At 45.6% G+C, this 22,001-nt stretch overlaps 1 protein-coding gene across 6 annotated transcripts in view; it reads left to right on the forward strand.

Moving 5' to 3' along the window:
* The window catches only part of ERICH3 (glutamate rich 3), a 136,702-nt gene that overhangs the window by 35,254 nt on the left and 79,447 nt on the right, over positions 1 to 22,001 (forward strand). For 4 of the 6 annotated variants that reach the window (XM_051999412.1, XM_051999415.1, XM_051999416.1 and 1 more), the window contains exons 4-5: positions 2,600 to 2,671; positions 14,928 to 15,056. In XM_051999412.1, coding sequence (XP_051855372.1) covers positions 2,600 to 2,671; positions 14,928 to 15,056 — 201 coding nt within the window. The remainder of the gene's footprint in view (positions 1 to 2,599; positions 2,672 to 14,927; positions 15,057 to 22,001) is intronic. The other 2 variants (XM_051999411.1, XM_051999414.1) reach the window with 1 other exon arrangement.

A 22,001-nucleotide genomic window follows, 5' to 3' on the forward strand; every position in this document is an offset into this window, starting at 1 on the left:
TCATCCCTGTTTCACACAGAAGAAAACTGAGTTACAGCATCCCCGTGGCTTCTTGCCCGTGGTCACTTAGGTGGTCAGTGCCAGAGATCTGAAAGCAGGACTTGGAGTCCATTCCCAGCATTCCCTTTGCCCTGCCGTGCAGAGCATGGTACGGACGCCTCCCCTCCTGTGCCCTTCTCCTTTAGGCCATATTGCCCAACCACATTCACCCCTGAACACTCTACACGTGTCCTTTATCTGTCATGACATTTTTAGTGGCGTGTCCAACTAATTTGATAAAGTGCTTCGGCCTTGCCCCAAGCAACTTGTAGTTTCTAGCATCGACAACATTTTAATCTCTGGGAGAAAGCACATCACTTCTTGACTGGACCACAGAGCAGTAAATCAGAAGCACTGGCTCATAAAGCTGTTGACCTGGGGAATTCAGTCAACATTTATGAACGACTCTAGAATTGCCTATAAAAGAATCCTAAATATATATAACTGCTGGTCTGAATTATTGTCACAGTGCCAGTGTACTGAGGAAACCTTCAATATTCTTCTCTATCGAGTCTTCTATTAAGATACGGTATCCCTGTTTGTTTTCCGTGTCCTGAGTATAGGTTCTATGTTTCCAGGTGTAGAGTTTGTCCAAGTAAAAAGAAGGCTTTTGTTTAAAATCAAGAGAAGCAACCCCAGGGGCTTCATTATTTGTGTTTTAGCCATGAATCCCCTCTGACAGAAGCAGCCCGCTGCTGCCTCGGGGTAGCGTCATGGAGCTGGACAGAAAGTGGGATCGTGCCCTGAGAACTGAGCCGCCCTCATCCAAAAAAATGAAGCCACAAAAGAAATTAAGATCATTGCTTTAGAGATAGGAGAGCCTTTGAGGTCATTTAATCTGCCTCCCTCACTTTTTAGAAATGATAAAATTGAGACCCAGGACAATAAAGTGGTACACACACACTCACTCACACATACACACATTTATATAAAGCCTATAGAAAAGTACTTAACTATCCTATAACTTAAAGTAAAAGTACTTAAATATATAGCCTATGAAAAGACTATAGAAAAGTACTTAACTATTATATAATAAAAAGTACTTAAATACATAGCTTATGAAAAGACTATAGAAAAGTATATATGTGTATATATGTATATATATATATACATACACACACACACACACACACACACACACACACACCAAAGAAAAGTACTTAAAGTATAAGTCTACATAAAGGCTATAGAAAAGGGCTAAAATATAACAATTTAAATAAAATACTTGATGTAAAGGCTATAGAAAAGTCCTTATATATAACATAAATAAAAGTCCTTAAGATATAAACCTAGGTAATGGCTGTAGAAAAGTACTTAAATAGAAAAATAAATAAAATATTTAATGAAAATTTCTCAAACATAGCTTAACAGCTTAAATAAAAATACTTAAATAGAAACTAGCATTCTATCTCTATATCTTCCCACCTTTATTACACATCCATCCTCCCCTATTATTTCTTACCAGCCAGCCAGACCCTTTTACTGTTTCTTGTCAATGAACCCCCTCCCACTTGTTCCTTTGCCTTGTCTCCCTAATGCATCCCAGCTTCACTTCTTTGTGCCATGTCTCAAGGACTGGCTTTGACCTGAAGTCAGAGACCATCTCCTCTCTCCCCCAGAGCTTCTAGTGCTTTTATCTTGTTCCCTTTTGGGTGTACTTGGAGATGCTCACATTGCCCACTACACAATGCCCGAAAGGAGCAAGCGTGGCCCCACTTGGGTCCTTGCACGCTCGGCACTGGGCATGGTACCCTACACTCAGGGAGCATCTAGTACATGTTTGCTTAAATAAGCCTACACATGTGTGAATTTTAACCAGGACCTACGTTTCTGCATTCTTCATCCTTGGTCTATCTTCGAATCGGTCTCCCTGTCTCTGTGTCTCTGTCTCTTTATGAGAAGCAGCAGAGTTTAGTAACTAAAAGATTGCTTTGAAGCCAGTCCTACTTCTGACCCATGCTGACTGGGACCCGGGGCCAGTGACTTAAACTTTCGATGCTTTAGCAACTCTCTGAGACTGTTAATTGCAGAGAAGAGTTCTTGCTCTCTCTACTTCCCCCATCTCTGCCTGCCTCTCTCTCTCTCTCTCTCTCTCTCTCTCTCTCTCTCTCTCTCTCTCTCCCTATCGCTGTCTTTCTTTCTCTCTTTTCCTCTCATCTCCCTCTGTCTCTCCCTCCATCTCTCTCTGTCTATCTGTCTGTCTTCTCTCTCTGTGTGTCTCTCTCTGTCTTTCTCTCTTTCTCTGTCTCTCTCTCTCTTTTTCTCTCTCCCTTTCTCTCTCTCCCCTCTGTCTGTCTCTCTATCTCTGTCTGTCTCACTTCCTTTCTCTCCCTCTTGATACTCCCATCTCCACACACTTAAGTATATTATCAGAAAGATGGTTAAAAGCAGAAAAAAATAACACCCTACAGTTTTGATCAGAGATTTCCCAGGTTCCACTTGGATGTTTATCCTCTTACGGACTCTGGAAATCACTTGAGAGGAGAGTTCCATGATATAATCACATCTGGTGGGATTTCCTCATGGACATTTCTCTTCCCTTCCTGCCCTTCCTGTTTAGCACAACTACCAAATGGAGCTCAAGAGGCGACTGGAGGCCACTGCTCAGAAGGAACGTGTGCAGAGAGTCAAGGTAATGAATGGCAGACTTGGGGAGCCCCTCTTGTGCCGTGGCTCTGGGGTGGCCAGGGCCGAAGCCGATGGGCTTTCCTCTCAGTGCATGACTGATGTGACCTGCTCCCCCAATTGCCTGGGCTGTTGGAGGGACTTCTCATTGTGTGACCCTCCCAGCCCCCAAACCCCCTCTCAGTCCTGACTGGTGGGTCCACAGGGAATTCGAGAGAGGTTCCAGTTGTGGTTTTATCACTGTGGGGAACCCTCAGAGAGGAACGCCCTTTCCCAGGGCAGGTCAGTACCTTCTCCGAATCTTAGAGGCTTAGAGAGCTGCTTAGAACCCTGAGAAGCTCATGTTTGCCCATCATGGACCGTATGCGTCAGAGGGAGGGCTTGAACCCCGGTTAGTTTTACCTCCAGGCCAACTGGCCACCCTATCTGATTCTTACTAAATAGAGACAAGATAAAAATGCATTGTTGCAAGCGTTTCAATGAACATTTGATAGGAGCCTGAGAGCCCACCAGGAGTTTTAAATCATCAGAAACTTTTGCAAGTTGTAATTTTGACATTTTGTTGGAAATATTGTAAAATTCTTTAAAAACAAACTGTTAGTGCATTTGTTGACGTGCCTAGAATGTTGTGAACTGAATTATTTTCCATAGCCAAGAAAGCATCACATAAGAGAAAAGGCAATAAGGAGCCGAGGGAAGAAAAACACGTCTGCTGTTTCAGATCGGTGATCTTGAGTGGGCACTAGGAGGCATTATCCAAGGGAAGGCCAGGGAAGACAGGGAGTAGGAATCAGTGCTCGGGAAGGGTTAGTGTTCCCATGGAGAACTCACCTCGCTGTCGGTTTTGGCAGATTTTCCTGGTAGATTAGGGAATGCTGTATCCAGCAAATGTCTTCCATGCACTGACTGATCCTTTGGGTCAGGACCACGCCGGATACTTGGCAACAGACAGACATGGACTCAATGAATATTCTTTCAAGGGGCCAGCATGGGACCTTGGGCAGCAAGTTCCCCGTGCAGAATCCTGGCATGAGCAGCCCCCAGGAGTGTCCGAGGTTCCTGTCGGCTTCGGCCGGGCTGACTCAGCTGAGGATTTCATATTGGATGCAGATCCAAGGCTTCTGCAGGCAAGTTACATCATGTGACTCCTAACACTGAGTACATTCACAGCCCCCAGATCAGAGCCTTCTTCTCATGTGTAAATCACTACAATGGAAAGATGAAAGTGTTTTCAGTATTTCTCTTTCCTCATTTGTGAAATGAAAGAGTGGACTTAAATCCCAGGAGCTAAGAGTGGGACGTCTAAAGTGGTCTGCAGTCACTTCCCCACCCATGAAGTCTCATCTCCCTCCTCCATAGCTTTGCTTGAGCTGCCTCCAGGCGTCATCCCTCGTCTCCCTTTATGACATTTTGAGTTCTTTCTCTTATTGATGCCCCCACATTGCTTTGTATTTATTTTTTCTTGTTTCACCTCACTCATTGCTGCGAATTTCAACCCTTGATAAAGGTTTGTTGATTTGAATTGAATAATTAAATGAGAAAAGGGGGAATCTAATGGAACACCCTAAGGATCTCAGGTGCTTTTGTACCACAACATTCACCAAGGACTGAAATTAAGTTAATGAAACCATGATAGTAATTTGTTAATGAGATAAAGCTAAAGTTGACCCCTGTTGAGAGGGAGAACTGTAATGAAAAGTTCTCCAAAGACTACAACATTGGGTTAAATCTAAAGAGAACAGTATTTAATGGGAATAAATGCAAAGTCCTAGACTAAGGATCAAGAAGTTAACTTCACAAGTATATGATGGGGAAATTGTACCTAGAGAGCAGGAGATTTTATGAAATGACAGTCTTTGAATGAGAAGGAATAGCAGAGACCAAAAGTCATCTTGTGCCTAATAGCATCTGTTCTGTAAAGATCCCCCTAAGTGGTCAAATAACTTTGGCCCTAAGACCTCCAGTGAAAGGGAGGTAGCCACTCTGCTGCGACAACCCATTCCATTCTTGGATGCTTTTTCAGTGGGTTGTAAGCTCAATATGAGTTATTGAATATAGTGGCCAAAAAAGCATTGGAATCTTCACCTAAAATTAGAGATCAGCCTCCTTATTTTCCCATACTCTCAGTTTTTGGTGTCCCATTTTAGGAATTTTCATTTTTTTTTTTATTTTTTATTTTGATAAACAGGAAAACAGAGTGGGGTCACCATAAAGTGAAGAGGTCTAGATCTTACTGAATAAGAATGACTGGAAGAAGTCTTTAGAATGAAGAGGAGGATACCAATCAGTTGGCTGGGGAAGGAAGGGACCATGATAAATAACTTTTCATATATTGAAAGGTCTCTTCCATGGAAGGAGGGATATGAATTATCCCAATGGACCTCTGAGGGTCAAATTAGAAGCTGTGAAGGAAAGTAACAGAAAGACTATGTTAAGACAACATCACCTAGAGCTGTTCTTAAATAGAAAGAGAATAACACATTTTCTTTCCCCTATATTACCTGAAGGCTTTAAGTGCAGCTTGGATGACCCCTTTTTAGACAATTTCCTATGCAGTTACAAGTTAGACTTGGTGAGTCCTGAGGTTTCTTCTAATTGGGATTCTAAGATTTTTTTGAGACCATTTCTCATATATCATTATTCTTTTTCTTTTCTTTCTTCTTTCCCCTCTTCTCCTTTTCCTTCTCTTCATTCTTCTTCTCTTTTCCATCTCTTCTTCTACCTTTCATTTTTAATATTGTTGCCATAAGCTCTGTGAGGAAGACTAGTAAAGGAGGGCACTTCTGAAAGGTTTTAGTACAATGGGATTTTATATTGTCCAATTCAATTCAACCCACATCTATTAAATCCATTTGGTGACCGAGGCCCCTTCCTCGACCAAAGACAAAAACAAAACAGATTATAGTTGTCCTAAAGGAACTGCCATTCTACTGATCAGATATAACTTGTACACAAATGTAGTAAGATAGTTTGAGGAGGGGTCAGCAAGGGAAACTCCCCAGAGATTCTGACATAGGAGATGCTTTAGAGGGCCATGTGCATTTTGAGAGTCAGATATAGAGGAGCACACTCCAGGCATCTAGGGATGGCTTTGCAATACATACAACTGCCTCCTTTTTGGAGAGCCTCTGTCACCTAGTTTGGCCATGGGCATTGGGAAGGGGGAGCAAGGCAGACCCAGACTAGAGAGATGCACTGGAGTCAGTGTGGTTATCCTTGGGCTAAGGGATTTGTTTGGGATGGTTTTGGGATACAGGACTGACAAGGTTAGATCTGAGACTGGGGAAGGTGATTTTGCTTGCTATATGAAAGCTGGATTGGAGAGAGAAGAAATGGAAAGCACAGAACCAGTGAGGAGACTGCCTTAGGTAATTCAGGTGAGAGGTGATGAGGGTGTGGATCAGTAAGTTGAGAGGAGGCACATAGTAGATGGGCAGGCCTTGAAGACTGATCAGATGGAGGGATGGAAAAAGGTGAGTTGAGGAGGATTTGTGTTTTAGCCCTGGTTATTTACTTACTACTTGCCTACATCGGCCAGGGTTGGTGTTTGTGGCTGAATTTGGGGCATTAGGAGGTATTGCTAAAATGCCGGATTTGGAAACACAAGGAACTCTGAGATAAAATCTTGTCTCAGACACCTCTTAGCCCTGTGATCATAAGAAACTCACTTAATCCTTCTCTGTCTCAGTTTCCATATCTGTCTAATAGGAATAGTAAGGACCCTTTTCTCCTAGGATGGTTGTGAGCATGAAATGAGATGGGCATGTCAAGTATTTGGGCAGCTGAGCATTTTATGTATAGTAGCTACTGTTATTATTTGTTACTATGCCTCCCTGAGTCAAGGGCTGGTCAGGTAAAAGTCCATATACATGTTCATGATGGGGTCAGCTCAGTGATCAGTGTCATAGTCTAGAAGCATCAATTCTTAGAATTGGAAGAAGCTTTAGTGATCATTTTGGTGAATTCTGTCTTGTAGCAGGAATCCCTTTGCCACATGCTTGAAAATTATCTTCTTGTAGTTCATTAGCGACAAGGGATTCACTATCATTTTTGTCCCAGGATTTTTCTTCACCAAGGAAAACATCCCAAGTTCTTTCAACTGATCTTTTTAAGACATGATGTTGAAGAGTTGTTGCCTATCTCAGAGTACTAGATTGGAAAAAGAGGGGTCCTGGGCTTAAATCCTAACTTAACACCAATTACCTGAATGGCCACTTTACACACCGAGATTTTTACAGACTGGTTAGCAGATCACATGCTCTGAAAAGTTCTTCCAAGGTCAGGTCAATAAATCTCTATTAACTATTCACCGTGTGTTAGGTACTGTGCCCCAAATGGTCCTGTTATCAAGGAGCTCATGATGTAAGATGGGAGACGGCATGTAAACAACTACATATAAACAAGATGGAGACAGGAGATACTTGACATAGGGAAGACACTAGAATTCAGGAAGTTCAGTAAAGGCTTCTTGGAGGAGTCTATGAATGTGCACCCAACACCAGAGTGTCCATTCTTCATGACTGAGCCTTAGCTAAGTGCAGGGGCTCATTAATAGTAGGTATATCCAACCAATGCTGTATTGTTTACCTAAATGCAATAAAACTTCATGAATATACCCTCACAGCAAAAATTGGCATTTAATAGACCATGTGATTGTGAGGAAAAGAGAACAGGATATGAGAGTGGTGAAGGCAATGTGTGGTGCAGAGTGCTGGACTGATCATAGCTGTATCCTCTCCAAAGTGAATATTTATTTTCAGCAAAAGGGGTGATTCCAAGGCAAAAAGAATTACTGTCAACAGATTAGAGTTCTTCTCTGAGAGAGGGAACAGTTTGTTGCCAGGTTGGGGGATAAATTGAGCCAACACACAGTTGACAACAGTGAAACATAAAAGGAGTAGGAAGCTTTCTGTTGGTTGTATAGCACTACATTTGCTCATCTGGATCAGAACACTTGCAAACATCAAGGCTGGTTTGATGAATATGGTAGGGAAATTCAGAAGCTGCTAAATGAAAAAAAAAAGAGAGAGAACTCCACAGACTGTTCCAGAAGGATAGTTCATCTATCTCTAAGAAGGTAGCATTCACTTTCATCAAAAATAAAGTACAATTGAAACTTAGAGAGATGCAGGATTCTTGGCTCAGTGAGAAAGTAGTTGAAATCTAGTTTTATGCTGATAGCAATAATCAAAAGCTTTTTTGTGATGCACTGAAGGCTATTTATGGGCCAAAGACCTATAATGCATCTAAACTTCTCAGTGCTGGTAGAGCCACACTGATTAGTAATAAGGGCATGGTCCTGGAGAGATGAGCTGGACACTTGCAGAGTGTTCTCAACAGTCCATAACTATTTGATGATGAAACTATTGATTGTTTATCTCAAGTTGAAATCAATCACTCCTGATCTGAAGTTCCAACTGAAGAGGAGATTTTAAATGCCATTAGACTACTTTCTTATAACAAAGCACCGGGGACTGAGTCTATTCCAGCTGGGATTTACAATGTGTGAGTCCATTTCTCATACAAAACTGACTGAAATTTTCCAGATTATATGTCAAGAGGAAGTTATGCCCCAAGAGTTCAAGGAAGCCTCCATTGTCCATCTCTCTAAAAGTAAGTAAGGACAGATTGTCCTGTGACAGTCACAGGAGGTGGGTCTCCATCACTGCTGACAAGATTCTTCTCAGAATCCTCCTTAATAGGTTGGCCCAACACATAGTAAAAGGTCATCTGTCTAAGACCCAGTGCGGCTTCAGGAGGGACTGAGGAACAGTCGATATGTTTATTTCCCGACAACTCCAGGAGAAATGCCAGAAGAACAGCAGAGGTCAATATAGACTTGGAGATCTGACCAAGGCTTTGATAGTGTCAGTTGTGAGGGCTTATGGAAGATTATGTCAAATGCCTTCAGTGCGGAAAAACATGGAATCAAATCAGTTACCACACTGATGATAAACTCTTCAGCCTGAAAAGGCTTCCAGCCAGTATTAAAATGGAGGGAATGTCGGGGCAGGATTTTTGTTTGCAGATGATTGTGCCTTTAAGGCAGCCTCTGGAGCTAAGATGCAACAAAGTATGGACCAGTTCTCTGCTGCTTGGGATGATTTTGGTCTAACAATTAGCACAAGAAAACACCGGTCCTCTATCAACCAAGCCTATGGAAACCCTCGGTTACAGCAAATGGAGAAGCGAAAATGGACAACAACCAAGCAACCAACCAGTAAGCCGATGGCCAGTGATGAAATATCCAGAGTGGCAGCTCTTCACTTTTTCCTTTCAGAGAGATGGAAAAGGGGACAAAGTCACTTACAGAGACCGGTGTAGATGCACAGGGATTTTATAGATAAACTCAGAAATGACACGTGTAGATGGAGATCAACCACAGAGTTCTTTGACCAACTGTTAAAAGTTAATTTCAGGAAAGGGACTTTTCAACATGAGATCTTTGTCCAGTGACCAAGGAATTTTAGCCTCATGAGAATCCAACAATATTCATATTGATTTTATCAATAAAATTATCAATAAAACAAAGAAGAGATGGAAAAAATGTAAGGATGACTTACAGATTATCTTTGTAGAAGCAAATAAAAGATTGAAGGTTTATTTCAAAGTATCCCCAAAGTAAATATAACTTTATGGGCTGCCAGGCCATTTCTCTTTGTAACATGTTTACTGAGCATAAGAATGAGGTTACTGTGAAAGTTATTGTAGCCAACTTAACAATACTTGTTATGTAGTAAGAAGTCGAGACATTCTAGTCAACATATGCCTTGATACTTGGTTATCTACAGTGAAAAATCAGGCCTAGTACAGGAAGGCAAAATGTAATATGTTAAAATATTAAAAATACAATTTAAGATTGAGAAATCAGGGGACAAAGGTTGACAAGCTACTCATAGTTTCCTGCCTAAATACCTTGAGTATATTCTTCAGAAGGCAGAGAGAATGAAACAGCGCTACAGACAGAAGAAAATAAGTTGCTCTTAAAAGGAGGAACAAACATTTTCTCATGGAGCTGTATTTTTCTGTGTGGATTCATTCCAACTAGTAAGGTGAAGGGAAAAATCACGGGCACGTTACATGCGAATGATGTGGTGGGAGATTACAGGAACTCGGACTAGAACTCCGTAAACAATCTATTGGTTTGAAAAAGGGAATTGGATAAGAGTAACAATCCTGGCAGTCCATCTCTTGGAGAAGCCCGATGGCTACGTGTGGAGTGGCTACCCAAGGAGAGACACCCAGGTTCGAGTGCACCTGGGTAACCTGTGTGTGTTCTTCTCCCACCATCCCACACTCTTAGCTTGGCAAGGCAGCCAAGGGCAACCCTAGAGTAGAGTCTAAACTCATTGAGCGTGAACATCACAAAGCAGCGGAAGATTCCAAGCAGTGTTGCCTCACAAAACAATCAGAAGCACCTGCAGCCAGAGAGAAAACAGACTGTAGGAGCCCTGGCGTGAGATCATTCCGATAGCATTTTTGGATCTCGCTGGAAAGAAGGCAGCAGATAGTCGGGAAATGTGACAGATCTACTGGCATTTCTTATGGTTTTCTGTTCTCTTCAGGGACAATAGTGGAACTACCACATTTTTGCCTGTATTATTTCAGTAGCTGATGTTCTGAGTCATAGCTGGAGCTGTTGGGAGAAGCATGGTGGAGAGCCTTTCGGTGAGGATCAATGGCGTTGGCGTTAGAAATGGAAATGAGGCTCTTGGAGGGGTAGGGCAGAGACCAACTAAAGAGAAGGAAGAGGAGTTTGGGGAACAGCACAAACTTGGTACAGAAGGAGGATATCGTGATGGGGGATATCTGGATACCAGTTGGGACTCTGACTCAATCAAAATCAGAGCAGTTAGCGAATATTCCACTCGCTGAAATGACCCTTCCAAAGTAGAGGAAGCGAATGGGCAAAGGTATTCAGGATCTGATTCTGTCCAGGAAAAAGAAATTGTTGCTGACGTAGAAGTGACAGGGAAACGAATAAATGACCGATGGTGTTTGTGATCAAGGTGAGAAAGTACGAAGGATCTGACCCAGAACCGTGATCTGGGGAAACAGCATTTAAAGAGTTGGGGAAAAGAGTAAAATTCTATGGGAAAATCAAGCCAGGAAGGAGCTCTCTGGAGGATGAGACACCAAAGAGACAAATAGAAGTAAAGAAAAATGGGGAAAGTCACTTACAGAGACCGGTGTAGACGCACAGAGATTTTACAGATAAACTCAGAAATGACATGTGTAGATGGAGAACAATGGTAAATAAGTGAGGGCGGATACAGAAGATTTAACACGGTCTTGTAGGAACTTTGTCCGGAGCTCTGAAACTCAGAATGAGTTGAGGTTGATGGTTAGTGCTGTCAACCAAAGAAGGGGGTTTTTGTTTGTTTTGTTTTGTTTTTTGACCAATTGGGAATAAGAAAAGGATCAGAAAGCATAGAATTGGTTGTTCTTTATGACAGGAGGATGGTGTTGAGCCAGTTGAATACTTAATTATTATTATATCTTTGTTTTCTCAACTAAGAATAGAACCATGATGGGTAGAAGGGAGTACAGAACCTACAGCCAGAGTACAGATAATGGGGTATTTGTTGACTTGCTCTATCCGGTCAGCCATCGAGTTCCTCTTCGGGGTTGTGGTCTCAGGGAGTTCACCTACGACTCGGGGGGACGGAAGGGCCGCCAGCCTCCCTCCAGAACGGCCTCTGGGCCCCCACTTCATCTCCTTTCTCTTTAATGTGCTCAGACCCAGACTTACAAGCTGTCTCCTGCTAGTTTCTCCCTTGATGTAACTGGGATGAGGAAGAGGAAGATGAAGATGAATATTAGTGGCATCCATTGTATCTCTCTAGTAGCGTGTCAGCTACCTGAGGATCAGGACTCTTGGCTCCAACCTAGTGGTGAGTCAGGCAGGCAGTAAGCATTTATTGGGCACCTACTGCATACCAGGCCCTGTGCTAAGCACTTGGTACTGCCGGGGGCCCCTGTTTAGGAGCAGTTTAACACAAGCCGGTAAAATTGAAGGGATTTCCCCATGACTGGAGTATGGAGTTCTTGGCTTCCTTGGCTCAATGCCCTGTGCAGGGCTCCTTCCCGCCCTCAGACTACATGAGTGCCGCCCTGCTGTTACCTTGTCCAGTTACCTGTACTGGATCCTCCTTCACAGGCCCTGATGCAGCGCGCTGCGAGCAGGCTCTGGGCAGGCACGGCAGCCACCCGCCAGGCGAGGAGGGGCTATTATTGATGATTATCAGACTTACAATGAGAAAACTGGTCCAGAGTCCCGGAGGCAGGAGCTGGACCAGGGAACGTCTGAACTCAAGCCCTCCTGCCCCAGGCCCAGCACGGGGGCCCTCTGGGGGCCTCTCCTTGTTTCATTGGATTTTTTAATCCCCTTTACTCAGACCACAGTAGGAGCTTAAGGACTGATTGTTGATTGGCTGGTTTTATTTGCATAGCACCTGCACTACACCCTGGTAAAAAGTCCTGCTACCAGCCCAGATTTGATACTTGAGGAAACTGAGGTAGCAGAGATCTGCCCGTTCAGTGTAGCTCTAAATGCGAGAGTTACATTTGAATCAGGCCCTCCTGACGCCAGGCAAGCCGTCTCTGATTTCTGCCTGAATGTATAATGTCTGTTGGGGGGGGGGGGTCAATGGCAACGGGGGCCTCGAGGAAAGTCTCTTAAAGGAGGTGACTTGGAGGGGAGAAGGTTCCCCAAAAGCCGACAGAGAGGAGGGAAGGGGAGACGGTTCCAGGCCTGGGATGGTTCCTGCAAAGATGGGAGAAGAGAAAAGCACAAGTTGTGTGCAGGAAACCTGGAAAGAGCCTAAGCCACACTGGGAAGGGGCTTGGAGAGCCACCAAGGAGCTTGTACCCCAAGGCCGTGGGAGCGCAGAGGCTTCTGGACCAGAGATTGCTCCTAAGTTAAGGGATGCCAGCTTGACAGCTATGTGGGTGAGGGGGCGGGGAAGGGGTTCAGGAGGGAGGCTCTTAGTACAGCTGTCCTTGGAGAGGTCCAGGATATGTGAGCCAGGTGAAGGGAGAAGTGTGAGCTGGGGGAAGGTGTGAGCTGGAGGGATGTGTGAGCTGGGGGGAGGGAGGATGTGTGAGCTGGTTGTTGTGTGTGAGCTGGGGGGGGAGGATGTGTGAGCTGGGAGGATGTGTGAGCTGGTTGTTGTGTGTGAGCTCGGGGGAGGGGGAGGATGTGTGAGCTGGTTGTTATGTGTGAGCTGGGAGAGGGAGGATGTGTGAGCTGGGGGGATGTGTGAGCTGGGAGAGGGAGGATGTGTGAGCTGGGGGGGGAGGATGTGTGAGCTGGGGTGTGTGTGTGAGCTGCGGAAGGATGTGTGAGCTGGAGGGAGGGAGGATGTGTGAGCTGGGAGTTGTGTGTGAGCTGGGGGAGGGGGAGGATGTGTGAGCTGGTTGTTGTGTGTGAGCTGGGAGAGGGAGGATGTGTGAGCTGGGAGTTGTGTGTGAGCTGGGAGAGGGAGGATGTGTGAGCTGGTTGTTGTGTGTGAGCTGGGAGAGGGAGGATGTGTGAGCTGGGAGTTGTGTGTGAGCTGGGAGAGGGAGGATGTGTGAGCTGGGAGTTGTGTGTGAGCTGGGAGAGGGAGGATGTGTGAGCTGGGAGTTGTGTGTGAGCTGGGGGGAGGCAGGACAGGTGAGCCAGGGTGGCTGTGCTGTGAGCACTGAGAAGATGATGTTTGTGAGAGACAGAAGTTAGAACGGACAGATCTTGACAAAGGATTGGGGGGGCAGGCAGACTAAGTGAAGCAGGTGGTAAAAGTGCTTGGAGGTGAATGGGGTGAGCCTCCCCAGCAGGATGCCCCACCTCTGGGACTCTTAGAGAGAAGGGGCCCCACGGTCTCGGAGGCGGCTGAACTGGACTGAAATCTGAATGGGGGAGAGCCAGGGAGATGGCCGAGAACACAGAGGAAGAAGAGGAGTAGGGGACCAGGAGGAAGGAGCGGCCCGCAGGAGTGATGTCAAGAAAGAGACCCTCGTCTGGTCCACAGTGTGATGGTATAGAAGGGCCAAGAAGGGCGAGGAAAGCCCATGGGATGGCGTCTGAGTACGTGGGGGCCTTTGGAGAGGGCGGGTCCGGCAGCGTAATGGAAGAGAAGCCAGATTCGGGGGCTGAGCAGGGGGTGGGAGCTGAGAAAGTGGGGCCCCGTGTGTAGACGGCTTCTTTGAGGAGTTTGGTGATGAAAGCGAAGGTCAGATCTCGTTTGAGGGACCAGTAGAGTGAGGGAAGGGTTTTCCCCAAGGATGAGAGCTCGGGTGTTTTTAGGTATTAGGGCAAGAGCCAGCACATCCATGTTGAAAATGAAGAGGGGAAGTGCTAAATGGAGCAAAGTCAAGGAGGATCCGGGAGGAGCCGGGCCCATGGCCTGAGAGGAGGGTTAGTGTCTCCCAGGAGGCAGGAGGAGCCCAGGCGTGGAGGGTGATGGGGGCCCCCCAGTTGGCCCTGGTTTTTTACTTTCCTCAGCCCCAGGCTGATTAGTTGTCAGATCTCACAGTTTTTACTCCCCCAACGTGGAAGTAACTGCACTCATGATCCTCCTTTGCCCTCCTCTTCACTCCTCCCTCTTGCCTTGTCCCATCCCTGGTTCTTCCAAAGCCCAGCCCGGAGCCCGCTTCTACACTAGCCTCAGCCCAGAGCCCGCTTCTACACTTGCCTTCCTGCTTGCCTTCCCTACCAGTTCTTTCTGCCTCCTGACGGTGTTTACTCTGTGGCTCGAGTTCACGTCTCAGGATACCTGTGATGTCACCTCCCACCCTCCCCTCTCCCCAGGAGCCAGGAATGACCCGGTCTGTAGGTTGCCCCCGGCCCCTAGCAGGCGCCCAGCCCGGGGAGCGTTCCTGAATTGAGGCGACTCATCAGTCACAGATGTGGGAGGTGGCTGTTCCTTCTGAGGCCGCCATTCTTTGTCAGCAGCCGGTTCCTCCCGGTGAATCAGAATCAGGGGAAACATTGAAATGCCCTTTGCTGCTTCCTCTCACTTTGGGGATGTCAGAGCCCCTTGAAAAGATGGGGCGTGAGTGTGATAAGTGGGAGTGTCTGCAAAGAAGTTTGGAGCCCCGAGCACAATAAAAGGGGGAGCTCTTCGAATAGTCATTCCAGTGGATCCAACTATGATCGCTCTTAAGAAGCTCCGGGCTGCCCTGCATCTAAGGCATGGCGCGGGGCCCGAGCCCGGGAGCTGCGGCAGGGCCGGCTCTGCGGGCGGCGTCCGTGCTCACCCAGTGCCCCTCTTCTCTTCTAGGTTGGGCGCTCACGGCGGGCGGTCGAACATTACATGCCTGTGTTATCTCCTCATCCTCCAGTTGCTCCAAAAGCGAACCATGGATCATGTGTTGTGATTGATCAAGTGTATTCTAGTTCTTTGAAACTGGTGAGTCTGATGAGAGATGCTTAATGCTCCCGCGGAGACACTCGGGAGTTGTAGCGAGGATCAGAAGTGTGGGGGAAGTGGTCAGTGGCCGCAGAGAGCCTCCCGTTTCCTCCTCCCCGTGGGACCCCGGCCGAGCGGCCCCTTCCCTCGCCTCAGTCCCCTGCTCCTTAACGCCCCGTCTCACATCTCAGGCGATGTCTTTAAAACCGAGCAGATTTTGCCACGCTGGAAGGCTTCCAGTCTGGTCCAGCAATGGATCAGGTCTGTTTTCCCAGGCGTCCCATGGGGCTGTTTGGAGGAATAGGAATTGGGCCCAGATGTGTAATTTTTTTCATGCTCAGGAACAAATCTAGCCTCTGCTTCCTTTTGCCTGCATGAACCTCAGTTTCCTTTTTTGTAAAATGAGAGCAGATTAGATAGCCCCGAGGTTTCCTTCTCCCTCCAAGTCTCTGATCCCGGGAGCATCAGCTGAAAGGTCGGCTGCTGATTGATGGTTTCTTTAGTCATCCACAAAGACAAATGCAAAATTGTGCCGCGTCGTGAAGCCTCCTCCTGCCCTTGCAGGGATGGTGGCGGTCCGGGGCAGGAAGGAGGGCAGACAGTGCCCAGAGCCGCTCCCTCTTTAGGCTGCCTGTAAAGATTAATTGTACAGTTAGCCCAACATTAATTTTGGTAATGAATTAATCAATACACTCAAAAACTCATGTAATACCGATTTATTATAAATATGAAGGGGGCAGTAGGTGGAGTGGAAAGAGAGCTAGCTTTGAAGGCAGAGATGGCTGGTCTTTACTGTGAGACACACCTTGGGAGGGTCATTTAAGTTCTCAAAGACTGTAAGTCACAGGAAGGGTGACAGCCCTATTGGGGGAGTTCCTCACCTGGAAGTACCATATGGTGGTAAAATTACACATCTGGTCCCAATTCCTGTTCCTCCAACCAGACCTGGTCTAGTGGAGGGAGATCTGGCCCGGGATTCCCCAGGTGCTGGCTTCCGGCTGGTCTCCTGCCATTGCCCGGCCAAGTGAGACCAGAATCCTTAGTTTTCCCGTGCCCCAGTCAGTCTTCCAAGAATCTGCTAGAGAAAGGTCACGAATCTGGAGCTTTGCCCTGGGAAACCGCACCTTGGCTCCCTCCCATTGTCAAAGAAATTTATCTGGTTATATTTGCAATGGGAGGTCATTATTTGATGACCAACAAGGAAATGGAGAAAGCCTTGACTTCCCTCCAGACCTTTTGTTCCCCATGTAATTCTGAGGCCATTATGGAGAGAATCTGGCTGTGGGGTGTGGGGGGAAAGGGGTGGGGTGTGTGTGCAAATGAGGGCAATCTGGCAGGAAAGTGGAAGTGATTCCAAATCCTCCCAACCTTGATGGAAGCCAGAGAGCTGGGTATGATCTGAGGAAAAAGAGATTGAATCCAGTTGTGGCCCCTTGATCTTTACCTATGTAAAACTCTCTTGATGTTCAACATTGGAAAATGCACAAAAAACCTCCCCCACATGCATAGAGGAATCAATACAGATTCCTAATTAAATGTAATTTTACTCAATGTCTACAGAACAAAAGAGTTTAGAAACCTCCTCATCAGATTTCCTTCCAAAGTGAGCAACAAGGCAGCCAAGGGTACCACTCGTTCTTAATATAATCTTGCTGATAGAATCTGAGAGAGGAAAATTGTGGCACATTATGGGCAGCATTACTTCATAGAAGAATCAGAATCCACAGAGGGAAAGACGGTTTTCCAGAAAAAAATAGAGGAAGAATCAATTATGTCAGGTCGACCAGAAATTATTTAGGAAGAAAATCAGAAAGGGGATAACAGATGTTTGAAAAATCGAAAAGATCTGAGAAGATTTCTTCAACATATTCCTTTCTCCATCCATGACAATGGAGCCACCATTTTGGAACTCCAGTATAAGAGTGCTACGTGAGGAAAAATTAATTCTACTAAAGAAAGTGGGAATGGGAAGATCTGCTGGACCATGTCAAATGCTTAATTCTGCTAAAGAATTAGAATATGGATTCCTAGGATATCTGAAAGCTATCCAAATGTTGGGAAAAATCATAGAGCTTATGACTGGGGGAAAAAAGCAGATATTTATAACTCTTAATGCAAAGGCTACTTTCCCATACTTCGTAGCATGGCTTACTTCTTTCAATACTCTTTTTCCTGTCCCTCTTTGCCAAGGAGGGTGAGAGGGAGGAAGGGGAAGAACATCCCCCACCAAATCCTCTAGATAGCTGAGAGTCCTATCTCCTCTCCATCGTAAAAAGGAAGGACAGATGGTAGCCCTTGGACATTCCCACTGAGCTCCAACTCAACCACCCTGAGTCATTAGGACATCTAACTCTAAAGTCAGGGAGAAGCCTTGGGTTATCAAATGGACCAGTTCCTCAGCAAACGTAGTTAGAATCGATTCCAAGGAAGCTTCTCTTTGGCTTCTTGTGCCAGAACCAGTCTGCTCACGTGCCGCACCCCTGCCATCGGCCCGTCCGTCCCTTCCCATCCCGTGTGTAGAACATGGAGAAAGGCAGAACTTCGGCATCTACAATGATATGGGTGGGAATAGATTGCAATGTAATGCAATGCATAGATTTGAATATGCATTGTGTAATATGCTCCAGGTCTCTATTTACATTTGGATAAACAGATGCATATGTTCTGCATTTATAGAGATAGGTCATAAACAGGCCGATTCCAGTTAGAGTCTGTGCAACTGAACTAATCCCCCAGGAGAATATAAGTTTCAGAGTTTTAATGACAGAATTTCCACATCGCTATCGCAGAGGGACATACTTTGACCCATAAAAATGAAACTGAAAAATCATAGATTGATCTGTAATTCTCATTTTTTTTTTTACCATGTTCAGAGTTATTGTTGCAGCTAATTTAGTTGTGAAATGAAATTCCATACACAGACAGCTGTTTTTCATGGTTGCTCTTATTAAAAACAAAAAAAGAGACACATTTAAAGGTTCATAGCTAATAACATCTGCTGTTTGTCTTAGTCTGCTTCTACCATCTCTGTCTGTCTGTCTGTCTCTTCCCCTGCTATTGTACCTCATCTGCTTCTACCTCTGTCTGTCTAGTCTGTCTCTCTCCCTGTTATTGTACCTCATCTGCTTCTGCCATTTCTGTCTGTCTCTCCCCCTGCTATTGTACCTGGTCTGCTTCTACTCTCTGTCTGTCTGTCTGTCTCCCTGCTATTGTATCTCGTCTGCTTCTACCCTTCTGTCTGTCTGTCTGTCTCCCTGCTATTGTACCTCTGAGGAAGAATGATGGTTTTTATGTAGAGGTGGACAGAAGCTCCTGGAGGCCAAGGGCTCCTCCTTTTTTGTTTTATTTTGGGGGCCATTTTATATCCCCAGCTCCTAGCAGAGTGTTTGGCAAGTATTGGATACTTAAAAGCCTTCTTGTTAAATAGAGTCAAATGAGCCATTGAGTCATTCCTGGACTCTTGTTGCTTCTTCAGCACAATGGCTAGTGAGATTTTATGGAAGGTTTGGGCTCAGTTTCCAGCTAAAAGACTTGGAGGTCATTGCAACCTCAAAAACACTGACTTTGTTCTTTATTCAAATTATACTTTCTAGGGTTATTCATTATATGTGCTAGGTGCTGCTTCTGCGTGTAAGAAAGAGACATAAGTACATTTGGGCTTCAGGAAAGTCACTTTGGGAACGTAGGGGAGGAGATACTGGATGGGAGAGAGAGAGAGGCTGTGGAGGAAGATTAGAAGGCCATCAGACTGGTCCAGAAGGGAAGAGACTGGACCTGATTTAGAGCTCTATCCCATGCATGCAGAGCAGAGACCTATGTGAGAGAGTTTGTAAAGGTAGAAAAGACAAGAATGAGTAATGGAGCAGATCTGTGGGAAGAGGGAGAAATTTAGTCAGCAATGGCTTTGAACTTTAGAAGGCGCTTTGATTGAAGTCATTGGAAAAGCCTAGAGGGCTGGAGACTAGATATGCTAAGTTCTGGTTTTGAAAAAAGTGGAGTTCGAGAGAGGTCTACAGGACACTTAGCTCCAGATGTCTGCAAGGCAGCAAGGCAGTTGGTGATGCGAAACTGGCGATCAGGAGAGAGATTGGGGCTGGAAATGGTCAGCTCAGAGAAGATCTTTGAACCCATAGTACAGATTCCCCCCCCCCCCCCATTCTCCCTTTGTTATATACTTAAATTGAGGTTATATGGGTGCCTTTGCATAGAGCTACATAGTTCTAGACCAGAATCCTTTTGAGGTTTTCTTTAAAACAAAATCAAAGTTCTAATCGTCAGGAAATAAGCGAGTGGATTAATAATTTTATTCTCTATTAAAAAGCTTAAAACAAAACAGAGGTATGTTTAGAGAGCCGGCCACCCCATTGGAGCTAGGATGTGGCTAAGCAGACAGACAGGCTGTAAAGCCTGAGTTTTGTGGGGTTTACGGTGGGGACACACATCTTATTGACAGTAACTGGGACCTGTGTCTTAGGGCTTTGTTGACTTCCTTAGCTAAAGTTGTTTGTTGCTTAGAGGTACCTAAGGGACCCTTGACCAAAGGAACACGTGTCCAGGATTGCGCCATCTTTGCTGATGTTTGTATGGTATTTGATTACTGGGGCGTCTCTTGGGCTGTGAAATCCAATAGTCTGTTTCCTCATTGCAGTGATTTCTGGGCTTATGTAATAGTTATTAAAAATAGGTTCTTCTAGCCCTAGGGTAGCAGGGAAAGCAAGGGAAAACTAAGGAAAAGCAAACGGACTTGTGCCTTTGGTGAAGAGCCAATCTTATCATGTGAAACCCAAGACCTCTCTTCCCCAGCTCCCTTCTAGACTAGCCAGATCTGTGTGTATGTGTGTAACCTTGAATCAGCCGCCAGGGCAGGAAAGATGGCCAATTCTCAGCTACCCGGCCTAGTACCAATTTAGGGTCATTACTTGGGATGGAGAATAAAAAGAGAATAAAAATCTCCTGAAAGACAATATTTGTACCTTCTCCCTTGACCCCTGCCATTTTCTAACTGAAAGTCTTTGGTGAATAATCTGTGTTCTATCCAGGAGGTTAGCATGTGGCAGGAATCAAAAAATAAATTTAAAATGATGAAATTATAAACTTGGATTGTGAGGATCTTCTAGTACCAAATCTAGGCTACTGTGATCTTAGAAATACCAAATCAGAAGGGATTTTGGCAGTTAGCGAGTCCAAATTGTACCTCAGTTCAATTCGGTTCATTTTAACATGTACTTATTAATCATTAATATAACATAATTAATTAATATAATAATAATGCTTTGCTGGACACTGATACAAAGGTCGAGATAGCCACTACTTCCTGTTCTCACCCACAGCTCCCCTCCTGAGCCTTTGCTTGGATACTTCCAGTGAGAAGGGGCTCCCTGCCTTGGGGGAGGGCTAATTCCCAGTTTGGATGGCTCCAAGAAGCTTTTATCTTTATTCTGAGTCCAGATGCGCTTCCCCAGCATCTTGGCCACTTGGGAACTTGCTGCAGCTGACTGAGTGTCCCCTCAGCAGTCTGGGGGACACCCAAGGGGTGTGTCCACCAAGTCCCAGGGATCTAGGTTCGCATTAAACGGTTCTTGACTGTTTTCACATTTTGTACAGATGGCAAACCTCTGGCTGTACTTCTGACATTATAAACCCAAATTCCCAGAATTCCAAAGGGGAGTAGCCTCTTAATCCTCCTGCCAGTTCTTGAGGATTCTTTCTTGCAGGAAGCCCATTCCACTCCAGGATGAGCTCAGTATCTCAGATGTCCCCTAACGTCAGCCATAAATCTATGTCCTCCTTCATGTTGGCCATAAATCTGTCTCTGTGCAATGTCCATTCTTTCTGTCCATCATAGAGCCCCGACCTAGCACGGGTGTCCAGAGTCTTCAGCCTTCTTTCCTGGACAGTGGCTGTAGGTCCGGGGTCCCAGTTCTACAGCACCCCTCTTTTGGTCACTGCCATGGGGACATTGGCAAATGGCACTGGGTCCCCATTATCTGTGGGAGCTGATCAGAAATCTTCACCCGCATCAAACATTATTCTAACAGGACCCTCACCAATCTTCGTGTATCTTCTTCCATCAATGCACACTGCCATCCGGCCCTGGTGGTCTATTGGCTACTCAAACATTGGCTTGTCTCCCACCTCCCCGCCTTCGCATCAGCTGCCCCCCCCCCCCCCCCGCCATGCCACGGGGCTCTCCCTTCTCATCTAGGTCTCTTAGCTTCTGACTTCCTTCCCATCTCACCTTAAATCCCTTGTGCAGGAGACCCTCCCAAATGCTGATACTTTCCTTTCCCAGCTATCTTTATTCTGTACTGTCTGTATCATATAAGCTTAGTTATTAACATGTTTCCCCTGTTAGAATGTGAAAGCAGGACCTGCTTTAGCCTTTCTTTGCATCTCCTGGGTTTAGCACACAGTAGGTTCTTAATGCTTATTGATAGAGTGATATAAGCTTGGTTATTAACATGTTGTGTCCACCATTAGAATGTGAAAGCAGGACCTGCTTTAGCCTTTGCCCTAGACTTAGCACACAGTAGGTTCTTAAGGTTTGTTGATGGGGTGATGGGCTTAGCACATAGTAGGTTCTTAATGCTCTTTGCCAGAGTGATTAAATAATCACCTATTGTTCCTGGTGCTGCCCTTTGGGGGTAAAGAGGATACCTCATCTGTGTCCCTTTGGACGCCTTTCTCATTCCTGAAGAGAGCTGTCACGGCCAGCTTCTTGACAGGGAGTTTGACGAAGGGTTTCTCCTTGAGCTGAATCATTGGCTTGTTCCCCTTCAGATACAGCACCAGCACTTTCCAGCTGTGGCCTGACTGGGATAACTGTCGCTGGCTGGCTATGTCCATCCTGCAATTCCAGAGTTTGGGATAGTTTTGCATTCAGTACTGCCTCCAACTCTCATTCTGACTGGGTAAATCACTTACTCTCTCATCTGCAAAACGAGG

Source organism: Antechinus flavipes, chromosome 4 (assembly GCF_016432865.1).
Source record: "Antechinus flavipes isolate AdamAnt ecotype Samford, QLD, Australia chromosome 4, AdamAnt_v2, whole genome shotgun sequence".
Lineage (NCBI taxonomy): Eukaryota > Metazoa > Chordata > Mammalia > Dasyuromorphia > Dasyuridae > Antechinus > Antechinus flavipes.